Below are 12162 nucleotides of genomic sequence, written 5' to 3'. Positions count from 1 at the left end.
CCTCTGCTTTAAATTTCTTTATAGCTTACTTTTCACTATTATTATTATTATTATTATTATTATTATTATTATTATTATTATTATTATTATTATTATTATTATTATTATTATTATTATTATTATTATTATTATTATTATTATTATTATTATTATTATTATTATTATTATTATTATTATTATTATTATTATTATTATTATTATTATTATTATTATTATTATTATTATTATTATTATTATTATTATTATTATTATTATTATTATTATTATTATTATTATTATTATTATTATTATTATTATTATTATTATTATTATTATTATTATATAGCGTATGAAATTATAATGGTCCGTGATTCTATGTGCGATTATCTTACACCCTAAACACATTAAATACTTTACATGTTCCAATTTTTTAAAAAAGAACCATTTTTAAGGAACTTGGTGTTCTTTAACAACTTATTAAAACATTGTTATAAAAGCGGAATGTATTGTTCTATTGTTACTCACAAGACAAGAACGTGTCGTTCCCATAGGGAATTTGATGGAATTTATGTGACGGTATATATCGTTCCACTCTATTTGTTCCGTTGAATTCTTTTATATATCATAACAATAATATATGCGAAATGATTATCTTGAGGAATAGTTATTTAAAGATAATTAACTCCTATATATACGGAGGTGTGGCACTCAAGGGCTAAAATATGCTGATATTAGCAGCAAAAATCTGAAAATCATAAGGCAGAACCACATTTTTTCAAAGTTACCCAGGGTTCCTCGACGTTTTCCATCACATTGGCTAGCGCTGAAACTTGTGAACGAGACGCAGTTGGAAGCTAAGGAATCGTGGCTTCGAACTGAAGACATGCTGAGAAATGCCATGAGTCGTGCAAGGGAAAGGAGAGGAAGTCTTAGTAATTTTTTTTCATTGGATTTACAAGAATTTGAGGTACCTCAGAATGAGAAGTAAAGAACAGAAACGCCTTTCTGATGTCTGATGATGAGGGATGGTCACATCTGGATAATATTTATTTTGTGATTTTAAGCTACCTAGCTAATACCATGCCAGCACTTCAGGGGCACATTTGTTATTAAATAATTAAGTGATAAAGTACAAGAGCTAAATATATTAGTTTTATGAGGCTAGCTATACAAAAGATTTTTCAAGGCATTCTGTCATTTTAAATAAAGATAGCTACTTGCTAGCAATTTGGACCTCCCATAACAGTGAACAGTCAAGACTTGAGTATATAGCTAGTTAGGTGTGCAAGGCATTGCATGTTGGTTAAATATGTTGTCACGACAAACAGAAACCTAAATAAATCATAAATAAATTTCTGCAAATGTTCAGGTTTCTTTTATCGAACAGAAACCTGTTTTTCATAAATAAATATTTGTAGATTTTCAGGTTTCTTTTATGAAATAACAAAATTTTGGAAAGTATAGCCTGAAGTAATATTCGCTTGGAGCCGGAAGACGTAAAGTCTCTGTCCAGGTTAAGACTTAGTAAAGGGTAAACTGTGTCATACGGAGGACACTTAGTGTAATGTGTTACAAATCCAGTGGAGTGCTTATAGCATAAAGGTATAATACATTTTTCATAAACCAACATTCACAGGACTTATGATGAAGCCTATTGTTACTTCTGCAAAGCAAATACAGTTGTTTAGCATTTTTCATTTTGCATAATAAGTTCCTGTAGATATTCAAAAATTAATTGTGAGTGGCACCAGGCTGAGCGATTAGTGCAAGTAAACGTGTTGCAGATCCAGGTGGACAAAAAATAACTTCTAACAACTTTGTATTTATAGAGCTGGATAAGGTATATGGTCCTAAACCTGGGACACATTTTATCTGTTTGAATTATTTTAAATCCTGAGAATCACTTTGAATGTTATCTGTACACATGGCTTGTCAAAATAATATGCTTTCAAAAAAGGTTTATCGGCGTCCCCAAAAATGGCTAAATTCAGAAACTCAAGAACTATAATAGTAGCAAAAAAATTTTTTGGGTTCATTTCATCAAACTGGTCTAAAAACATATAATACTAAGTTTCAAGTCATTATTTCAATTTTTACTGAAGTAATAGGACTTTTACTTATTATGGTTTTAGCATAGTTTTTCATACTGCTGACACCAAAATGGCTGCAGGGACTAATCGGTTTGAAATTAATTTATATTTTTTTTATAACAACCTTTTTCTATTTATGTGTTTTTATTTTCCTGCAAAATTTGTTCCATAGCTTATGTTTATCACATTATGATAAGGACGAAAAAGTTACTGTGCGACATGGGTTTAAACCTTATAAATTTCCAGCAAAAAATTTGAAAACTAATAAATGACAAAATCGCAAAAGTTCATCTTAAAAATTTTCAATTTTTGTTAATGTGAAAGTAATCCACTTGAAAAGGTTTCTGAGGTTTTTTATGAAGAAATCTTCCATATTACCCATATGGGGTAACTTGATGAACAATGAGATTTCCCGCAGGTGTTCTGTAGTATGTGTAATATAATTTTAAAAACTGCGATGTAATTTTCCTCTTAAGTTTTGATTTTAAACCCAGCTAAAAAGCTCAGCCTTGTCCTTTCATACTTAGTCTAGCTAGCTATAGCGAAAAAAATTAATATTTAAACTTGACCTATTTTACTGAGTATTAAGTAATAAATGCTAGTTTAATCCTTAATGTAGCTATATAGGGTAGCTAAGCTACCTGTAAGAACAACATAAAACAACGTCGATGCTGTTCTCTTTTGTAAACAAACCCGGTGGTATTTTTGTAATAAGTACCAAAATTTGTGTGCATTTCTTGCGCTTATGAGTGTAATCAAAGTGCCCTGTACGTAAATCCTAAAAATTTATGTTATTGGCTCACTCTTTACGAATGACACCACATAACAAAAAAACCATGCTTTGCTATTTCCCTTAACCTCTACCGAGATTTGGTTGTGATATATATCAGAATTAATTGTCTTTAATTATGAATACTCTGCAGTCTAATTTATATTGTGCCACTTGAAATAATTCCGTTTTCGCTGCTACCTTAACTCTGCTATGGAGAGCGTCCTTCATTATAAAAAGGAATTGTTTTAATGAGAAGTTTCTCAACTAATACTTTGTATACGAAGTAAAGTATAAGGTAAGTTGTTCAAACTTTAAATTTATAGTAAATAGGATTCTTTTTTTATTCAAATGAATTCTTTTTTTTATCCTACTTTCTATGCTTTGTTAAAAACTAATATTGTTATAAACTTTCTATAAATTTTGTTTCTAGAGAACTTTAAAGAAATCGGAATGACAAAACGAGTCTTGCAAAAGCCTGCGTGGAAAGAGGCATTGGGAGCCTCAATGAGATCGAAAAGGCTTAAGTTAATGCCTGATAAAGATAACCGCTTTTGTTGTCCTGTGGCTGATTGTGACAGCGAGTCGTATGGAAGTAAAAGAGGGTGTAGAAAACAAGTCTATAACCGTCATGGATGGTTTTATTATTTCGATAAAAGACCGAATATCGACGAAGTACTTCCCCACTTCAGTACGAGAAATCGCATAAAAGATCCCCAAAGAAAGCGCGCCTCCACATTTTCAATGCCGTTTTTTGCTAAAACATGTAATTTGGCAGTTGCATTTAGAACATGGTTAAAAAGTCCAGGTGGTGGTGGTAAAGATCATTCTCAGGCCGATCAAATAACTTGTAAAGTTTTAAAGTATGCCAAATATTGCTGCGAGGATTCTCCTTCGGTATGGGAAGTACCATTCCCTGTTATCGACTACTGTGTTGGCTCTATTAATATGCTTTCTGATTTCGTAGATTTTTTGAGAGACCAATGGAAGGTTGGCTTCTCAGGAATAATTGGCTACATGAATGCTATTGGGCACATGCTTGATTACAGACGAAGCACAGGTACGACTGAAAAAAATTTGTCGGTATTTGTTGCTGCAGAGATTTATTTGCACCGTGTTAAGAAATTCCTCCTTCGTAAAATGAAAGCTGAATGGAAGTGTATCTTAAGTGTTGAATATCTAAACAGTATAGACTGTTGCGCGACACTATATGATTTACAAAAGGTGATACCATACCATAGTGAAAAATATAAACAAATTGTGTTAAATGCTAAAAACGCAAGTGCATGTGTCGCAGCACACGATTTATCATTTTCGACTTCCTTCATAGTAGCTGTATTATTTTTAATGGTGAAGGCTTCAAGACCCATGACGTATCAAACTCTTACAGTAACAATGATTAAAGGCGTGAAAGAGGATGGTTTTATAGATCAGAATGTCTTTAAAACTGCGGAGAAATACGGATTTGACTCTCTTTATTTTTCCATAGATGTACTCACACTAATAAACGAATACATTGACAATGTACGACGAAGATTGAACCCCACCAACGATTATCTACTAGTGTGTCGAAATGGTAAGCAGTTGACGCGTATTTCGGACGTATTCGGTAGAATTGTTTATCAAGCAATTGGTAAGTATATAAATCCTACACGATATAGGCAAATCATCGAAACCGAAAGTGTTGCACACTTAGAAACAAAAGAACAAGCAATTCTTTCTCAAGATCAAAAACACACGTCGCAGGTAGCTAAAGTTCATTACCAGAAGACTGAATCGCGCAATATAGCTGCAAAAGCCAGGTTATGTATGGATAAATTACGAGATCAAACAACGTGTACTTTAACTGTAAGCGAAATCAATAGTAACACCAAAAATGTGAAAACGTCTGGAAGTACTTTGGAACACGAAACACCTGTTCAAACGAGACAGAAAAAAGTTAGTTTTAGTGCCATGGAGGACAAGTTTTTACAAGCTGGGCTACAAAAATATGGCAATGCAAAATGGACTTCCATTCTCGCAGATCCTAACTACTCCTTTCATTGTAGCCGTAAAGCTAGTACATTGGCGGTTAGAGCGAAGACAAAAAAATTTATATAAGTTTAAATTGTATTTATAATAAAAATAACTTTGTAAATTTACAAAGATTTTTGAAAACCAGAATATTCAAATAGTCTTTTAACTTTGTTACAGTCAAAACCGGCGTACACATAAAGGCTTTTTTTCCCCTTACGGTTTGGCCAATAATCTGGTGTATTAAGTACCCTCGTGTGTGAAGGCGGTTCGCAAAAACTTGGTTCTCCCTTCAAAGCCGCTATCGGTATAGTTAGGAAAACTTCATCATCTGATAGGCAAACAATATTTTTTTCCACGGAAATTGCCAGCGTTGAACAGGAATGTGAGAATGGTAAAACCTCCTTAGATGCTGAGCATTCGTTATCCGAAACGTTTACCACAACTGCCTCTTCATTCACCATTTTAGCGTACACATAAGCGTCCACACAGTTTAGGTGAAACTTACACGCTGTAAGCCTTTAAGTATGCAAATAATGGCGCAAATGCGACATTCATTAAACGCACACTCATCCCCATTCCTACTTAAAATGACTAAAGTGATTCTTGTAACACCTTGTAACGCATGGACATGCTGATTGTAACGCCTTGTAACACGTTGTAACGCTTTGTAACCTATTTCCATGAAAAAATGACTGTGAAATTTTTGGAAATGGCTAGAGTGATTCTTGTAACGCCTTGTAACGCATGAACGTGCTGATTGTAACGCCTTGTAACACGTTGTAACGCTTTGTAACCTATTTCCATGAAAAAATGACTGTGAAATTTTTGGAAATGGCTAGAGTGATTCTTGTAACGCCTTGTAACGCATGGACGTGCTGATTGTAACGCCTTGTAACACGTTGTAACGCTTTGTAACCTATTTCCATAAAAAAATGACTGTGAAATTTTTGGAAATGGCTAGAGTGATTCTTGTAACGCCTTGTAACGCATGGACGTGCTGATTGTAACGCCTTGTAACACGTTGTAACGCTTTGTAACCTATTTCCATGAAAAAATGACTGTGAAATTTTTGGAAATGGCTAGAGTGATTCTTGTAACGCCTTGTAACGCATGGACGTGCTGATTGTAACGCCTTGTAACACGTTGTAACGCTTTGTAACCTATTTCCATGAAAAAATGACTGTGAAATTTTTGGAAATGGCTAGAGTGATTCTTGTAACGCCTTGTAACGCATGGACGTGCTGATTGTAACGCCTTGTAACACGTTGTAACGCTTTGTAACCTATTTCCATAAAAAAATGACTGTGAAATTTTTGGAAATGGCTAGAGTGATTCTTGTAACGCCTTGTAACGCATGGACGTGCTGATTGTAACGCCTTGTAACACGTTGTAACGCTTTGTAACCTATTTCCATGAAAAAATGACTGTGAAATTTTTGGAAATGGCTAGAGTGATTCTTGTAACGCCTTGTAACGCATGGACATGCTGATTGTAACGCCTTGTAACACGTTGTAACGCTTTGTAACCTATTTCCATGAAAAAATGACTGTGAAATTTTTGGAAATGGCTAGAGTGATTCTTGTAACGCCTTGTAACGCATGGACGTGCTGATTGTAACGCCTTGTAACACGATGTAACGCTTTGTAACCTATTTCTGTAGAGAAAACAGCTTTTCGCATGTCACTTTAGAAAAGGAGTATGTGGTGGGATATGAGGGAAGGAAAACGCAAAAAAGTTTTTTTTTAATTGTCTTCTTCGTCCGAACTAATGCAGATAACATCACAATCGAGAGAAGTGGTTGAATTATCTGCGGAAAATAGCTCTAATTTTACTGAAGAAATTTCAGGAACACTTTCATCATCTGACACGAGGTCTATAAAAGCAGTACTGTTATTTGCTGGACAAAACGGCATATATTCTTGCTTAACAGTGGAAACAGGTTTCGTCGACTGAGCATTGATTTCATGTTCTTCTGTTTCTTCTTCTTCCCTATGACCTTCCTCCTCTTCGTTTGTTTCCTCTTCTTCTTCCTCGTTCTCTTCGCGGTCGTGGCTACTACCTTCTCCTTCGTCTTCGTCTTGCTCAATTAGTTGTGCCCAATCAGGGTAGAGCTCCTTCATTTCTTTCGTCGGGAAGCAATCGCGGCAGGAGTTTGTAGCAAGCAACCACGTGTCGTAGAACGTGTCACTACCCTGCCAGTTGATCCTTTTACGGCGTTTGAATGCTACCAAGGTCTCATCGTTATTAATTAATGGGCAGATTTCCTCCCATGCCCCAGCGGCTATCTCGTACATTTTGCGCATATATTCAGCACTGTGTAACTTGTTTTCTATGTCAAACAGTTCATGATCAAAGTTAAGCGCATGGTACAAAATGCCATCCCTATCGTCGGCCGCAATAATGGCATAGTCGATAGCCTCTTGCGGAACTGCATTCTCAATCTGAACTCGTGTGCTTAGACAACTGCTAGATGCTTCCAATGTTTGCTCTTCGTCCAAGAAGACCGACGGATCGCAATCAACGTCGTTGTACACAGCGCCTACTTGATTTTTCTTCGCAACATTGGTTTCGCTGGTGAAAAGCGAGATGTCTTTCAACTGGCTGGCAACGTACACAAATATTTCCATGCAGTGCATTCTCATCCACTCTACGGGAAAAAAGTCATTACTTATTTTTATGCATATTGATTTACACCATTGTTATCATTTATTCTCATGAGATACTTACTTGTTATGCTATTGTCCTTCACTCGAAGTGTCTTAGTTTCGAAAACTTCAAGACGACGCAGGATAGCCTCACCATCTACACCATTTCCGAAGTCCGGCATTATATTAGTTGTTATAAAAAAACCCGAATTGTATTGAAAACGGGCCGGTTCTTTGTGTTTTTGCGGGATCATAACCAAGCCGCCTATAAGAGAAAGTGGTATCCCATCTGCACATTGCCACATTTTATTCAAAGTAAATGTTCATGTACTGCATCGACATCGACTTACCTTGCAATATTCTTTTTGCATCTTCACAACATAGACTGTCGCTAGTCCATTCATCCATAAATACGACTTGTGTATTTCTATTTATCAGGTGGCCTGAGAATCGACCATCCCGAACCACGCCAGCAATGTACATTTCTGGAATAATGCCTAAAAGGACAAATGTATGTCAGTAAGTGCCGTCTAAAAGTCAGAAGTTTTCACGAACTTTATTTAATTACCTTGAAATGGAGCAAACCAACTAGTCTTTCCACTATCAGGAGGACCTACCAGCAACAATTTCTTTTCTTTCATGGGATACTGACCGGCGAGCAAAATTTGGTACCATTTTTGATAAAAACGCAACCGCACATTTCTATCTGGGAAACTATTTTCGACACCTACAAATGTAGTTCAATGCACCTTTTTTAGAACTACGTTACAACAAGTTACAATACGTTACAACACGTTAAAAGAAAAAGAGCCAACATTTTCACTGACAATGCGTTACAACAAGTTACAATACGTTACATCACGTTACAACTACCACCTTGATATGTTACAACACGTTAAAAGATAAAAAAAAAACATTTTCTTTACTGACAATGCGTTACAACAAGTTACAATACGTTACAACACGTTACAACTACCACCTTGATATGTTACAACGCGTTAAAAGATAAAAAAAAACATTTTCTTCACTGACAATGCGTTACAACAAGTTACAATACGTTACAACACGTTACAACTACCACCTTGATATGTTACAACGCGTTAAAAGATAAAAAAAACATTTTCTTCACTGACAATGCGTTACAACAAGTTACAATACGTTACAACACGTTACAACTACCACCTTGATATGTTACAACGCGTTAAAAGATAAAAAAAAACATTTTCTTCACTGACAATGCGTTACAACAAGTTACAATACGTTACAACACGTTACAACTACCACCTTGATATGTTACAACGCGTTAAAAGATAAAAAAAAACATTTTCTTCACTGACAATGCGTTGCAACAAGTTACAATACGTTACAACACGTTACAACTACCACCTTGATATGTTACAACGCGTTAAAAGATAAAAAAAAACATTTTCTTCACTGACAATGCGTTACAACAAGTTGCAATACGTTACAACACGTTACAACTACCACCTTGATATGTTACAACGCGTTAAAAGATAAAAAAAAACATTTTCTTCACTGACAATGCGTTACAACAAGTTACAATACGTTACAACACGTTACAACTACCACCTTGATATGTTACAACGCGTTAAAAGATAAAAAAAAACATTTTCTTCACTGACAATGCGTTACAACAAGTTACAATACGTTACAACACGTTACAACTACCACCTTGATATGTTACAACGCGTTAAAAGATAAAAAAAAAACATTTTCTTCACTGACAATGCGTTACAACAAGTTACAATACGTTACAACACGTTACAACTACCACCTTGATATGTTACAACGCGTTAAAAGATAAAAAAAAACATTTTCTTCACTGACAATGCGTTACAACAAGTTACAATACGTTACAACACGTTACAACTACCACCTTGATATGTTACAACGCGTTAAAAGATAAAAAAAAACATTTTCTTCACTGACAATGCGTTACAACAAGTTACAATACGTTACAACACGTTACAACTACCACCTTGATATGTTACAACGCGTTAAAAGATAAAAAAAAACATTTTCTTCACTGACAATGCGTTACAACAAGTTGCAATACGTTACAACACGTTACAACTACCACCTTGATATGTTACAACGCGTTAAAAGATAAAAAAAAACATTTTCTTCACTGACAATGCGTTACAACAAGTTACAATACGTTACAACACGTTACAACTACCACCTTGATATGTTACAACGCGTTAAAAGATAAAAAAAAACATTTTCTTCACTGACAATGCGTTACAACAAGTTACAATACGTTACAACACGTTACAACTACCACCTTGATATGTTACAACGCGTTAAAAGATAAAAAAAAAACATTTTCTTCACTGACAATGCGTTACAACAAGTTACAATACGTTACAACACGTTACAACTACCACCTTGATATGTTACAACGCGTTAAAAGATAAAAAAAAACATTTTCTTCACTGACAATGCGTTACAACAAGTTACAATACGTTACAACACGTTACAACTACCACCTTGATATGTTACAACGCGTTAAAAGATAAAAAAAAAACATTTTCTTCACTGACAATGCGTTACAACAAGTTACAATACGTTACAACACGTTACAACTACCACCTTGATATGTTACAACGCGTTAAAAGATAAAAAAAAACATTTTCTTCACTGACAATGCGTTACAACAAGTTACAACACGTTACAACACGTTACAACTACCACCTTGATATGTTACAACGCGTTAAAAGATAAAAAAAAACATTTTCTTCACTGACAATGCGTTACAACAAGTTACAATACGTTACAACACGTTACAACTACCACCTTGATATGTTACAACGTGTTAAAAGAAAAAGAGCCAACATTTTTTTCACTGACAATGCGTTACAACAAGTTACAATACGTTACAACACGTTACAACTACCACCTTGATATGTTACAACGCGTTAAAAGAAAAAAAACACATTTTCTTAACGCGTTAAAAGAAAAGTAAAAACAATTACCTTCTATAAATGGCTTTGGTTCGGGATTTTTTCCCTCACGATGAAAGTACCGTACGAATGCTCGGGGAGATCCCTTTAAATTTGGCTTGACATCGAAACATTTTTTGGCGATGTTATAACAAACTCCATTTGGCAAGCATTCAATGTAATTGTAATCCAGAGTTATTTGATCAATTATTTGACACTCGCCGTCCGACAGCAAAAATACCAACTCTCGTAAATTTGGCGTAATTTCGTTGGCGATTGCTTTGTTTTTCAACGAGCGATAGAGATAGCTTTTCACCGAACAACAGTAAACGTATGTGTATCTGCTTTCTCCTATTTTTTTGTATACACCTCCATTGCACAGTCCAAAGCTATTCCTCTCCATCATCCTTCGAACTATATCCACGGATTGACAAAGTTTGTTAGTTGGCTTAACGGGAATAGTTACTTCTGTGCCTATGCGTGTAACAATGTAAAAACATGTTTTAACTTCTACAAAAAACTTAGTCTTATTACTGGAGAAGTAAGTAAATTTGTTCGTGGCAACTTACCTTCCGATTTATCAATTACTTTTAAATCAAGCGATGTAAATCTGATTTCGGATAAACCACGAATTACATCTTGATATACCTCTTTATCAATATTTTTTGTTAGAATTAACTGACAGGGTTTCATCGAGTACTGTTCGCTTTCCATTACAGCAACGTGGTCAAGTTGAACACCTTCATCTCTAGCTGCACTCCTAATCATTGTGCGATGGGATATCTCAACTATCCGTTTTGCTTCTTCCCTATTGTGGTCTTTCAAGACTTGGTATAACGATCCTGAGAATGCTTGCAATGCACTGGTTTTGCCTACAAATATCAAATGTGGCGTAAAATATTCGAAAAACATTGACAGTATTTCAAGTACTAAAAGGTTCAAGTATTTACCTCTTGTCTGTATAGCATTGCACGTTGTTAAATTCAACCCGGCTTGCATAAAAGACTTCGACAAATTTGTTTCAAATTGACTTAAGGTACAGTTTGGCAAGTCGCACGCGATCCAGAAAGAAATGCCAGGAAATGTTTCATGCGCATTTGCGCCGTTTCTGTTATCACCTTCACTGCTAGAGTCGGCTCCTTCTTCTTCCTCCCCTTCATTCCTCATCGACTTTCTCTTACGAGGTCTGGCCATATAGGTAATACAAGAAAAAAAACAGGATACTTGTTCGTTGCTAAGCAATATGTTCTCCATCTGCATTCTCTTGCCCCAAATGACCTCGCGGGCATCAACATCACTTCCCCACATCGCACGAACGGCTACTACCTGATATTTTCTTATTACCGGTTGGACGATGCATGCCTTCAGGGCGCGTTTCAAAACTTCACTTCGCAGTTGCCTGTTAGCCATGTTCTGCTAAGTAATACAAACGAATGCTGTAGCGGAACAAAAATAATCTCCTATGGTTATTATTATTATTATTATTATTATTATTATTATTATTATTATTATTATTATTATTATTATTATTATTATTATTATTATTATTATTATTATTATTATTATTATTATTATTATTATTATTATTATTATTATTATTATTATTATTATTATTATTATTATTATTATTATTATTATTATTATTATTATTATTATTATTATTATTATTATTATTATTATTATTATTATTATTATTATTA

General features: G+C 34.6%; 3 protein-coding genes across 4 annotated transcripts; 1 reads left to right on the top strand and 2 right to left on the bottom strand.

The window, feature by feature from the left end:
• The first annotated feature begins 2961 nt into the window (after nucleotides 1-2961).
• Nucleotides 2962-5699, top strand: LOC130629800 (uncharacterized). 2 transcript variants are annotated; one of them, XM_057443156.1, is made up of 2 exons: nucleotides 2962-3136; nucleotides 3272-5686. In XM_057443156.1, exon 2 carries the CDS (start codon nucleotides 3292-3294, stop codon nucleotides 4936-4938), a length of 1647 nt encoding a protein of 548 aa, XP_057299139.1. In that variant the 5' UTR covers nucleotides 2962-3136; nucleotides 3272-3291; the 3' UTR covers nucleotides 4939-5686. The 2 variants fall into 2 exon arrangements, with proteins under 2 accessions (XP_057299139.1, XP_057299140.1); XM_057443157.1 differs by lacking the exon at nucleotides 2962-3136 and having other exon boundaries at nucleotides 3176-3898; nucleotides 4328-5699.
• An 819-nt stretch (nucleotides 5700-6518) lies between these two features.
• LOC130629801 (uncharacterized) lies at nucleotides 6519-7753 on the bottom strand. The gene is made up of 2 exons (XM_057443158.1): nucleotides 7582-7753; nucleotides 6519-7501 (listed from the first exon to the last, which is right to left on the bottom strand). Exons 1-2 carry the CDS (start codon nucleotides 7751-7753, stop codon nucleotides 6597-6599), a joined length of 1077 nt encoding a protein of 358 aa, XP_057299141.1. The 3' UTR covers nucleotides 6519-6596.
• Nucleotides 7380-11872, bottom strand: LOC130629871 (uncharacterized). The gene is made up of 4 exons (XM_057443248.1): nucleotides 11032-11872; nucleotides 10496-10936; nucleotides 8068-8226; nucleotides 7380-7996 (listed from the first exon to the last, which is right to left on the bottom strand). Exons 1-4 carry the CDS (start codon nucleotides 11870-11872, stop codon nucleotides 7806-7808), a joined length of 1632 nt encoding a protein of 543 aa, XP_057299231.1. The 3' UTR covers nucleotides 7380-7805.
• Nucleotides 11873-12162: the final 290 nt, after the last annotated feature.

This window comes from Hydractinia symbiolongicarpus, chromosome 2 (assembly GCF_029227915.1).
Source record: "Hydractinia symbiolongicarpus strain clone_291-10 chromosome 2, HSymV2.1, whole genome shotgun sequence".
Taxonomy (NCBI): Eukaryota; Metazoa; Cnidaria; class Hydrozoa; order Anthoathecata; family Hydractiniidae; genus Hydractinia; species Hydractinia symbiolongicarpus.
This window is presented reverse-complemented; position numbering and strand designations above follow the sequence as displayed.

Excerpts from the sequence above, each read along its gene's own strand:
- LOC130629800 (XM_057443156.1), top strand. The coding sequence starts at position 3,292 with ATGACAAAACGAGTCTTGCAAAAGCCTGCGTGGAAAGAGGCATTGGGA.
- LOC130629801 (XM_057443158.1), bottom strand. The coding sequence starts at position 7,753 with ATGATCCCGCAAAAACACAAAGAACCGGCCCGTTTTCAATACAATTCG. Across the intron at positions 7,502-7,581 it reads GAAGGACAATAGCATAACAA|AGTGGATGAGAATGCACTGC; the intron begins GTAAGTATCTCA and ends TTTTTCCCGTAG.
- LOC130629871 (XM_057443248.1), bottom strand. The coding sequence starts at position 11,872 with ATGGCTAACAGGCAACTGCGAAGTGAAGTTTTGAAACGCGCCCTGAAG. Across the intron at positions 8,227-10,495 it reads ACCAAAGCCATTTATAGAAG|GTGTCGAAAATAGTTTCCCA; the intron begins GTAATTGTTTTT and ends CTACATTTGTAG. Across the intron at positions 7,997-8,067 it reads TTGGTTTGCTCCATTTCAAG|GCATTATTCCAGAAATGTAC; the intron begins GTAATTAAATAA and ends TTGTCCTTTTAG.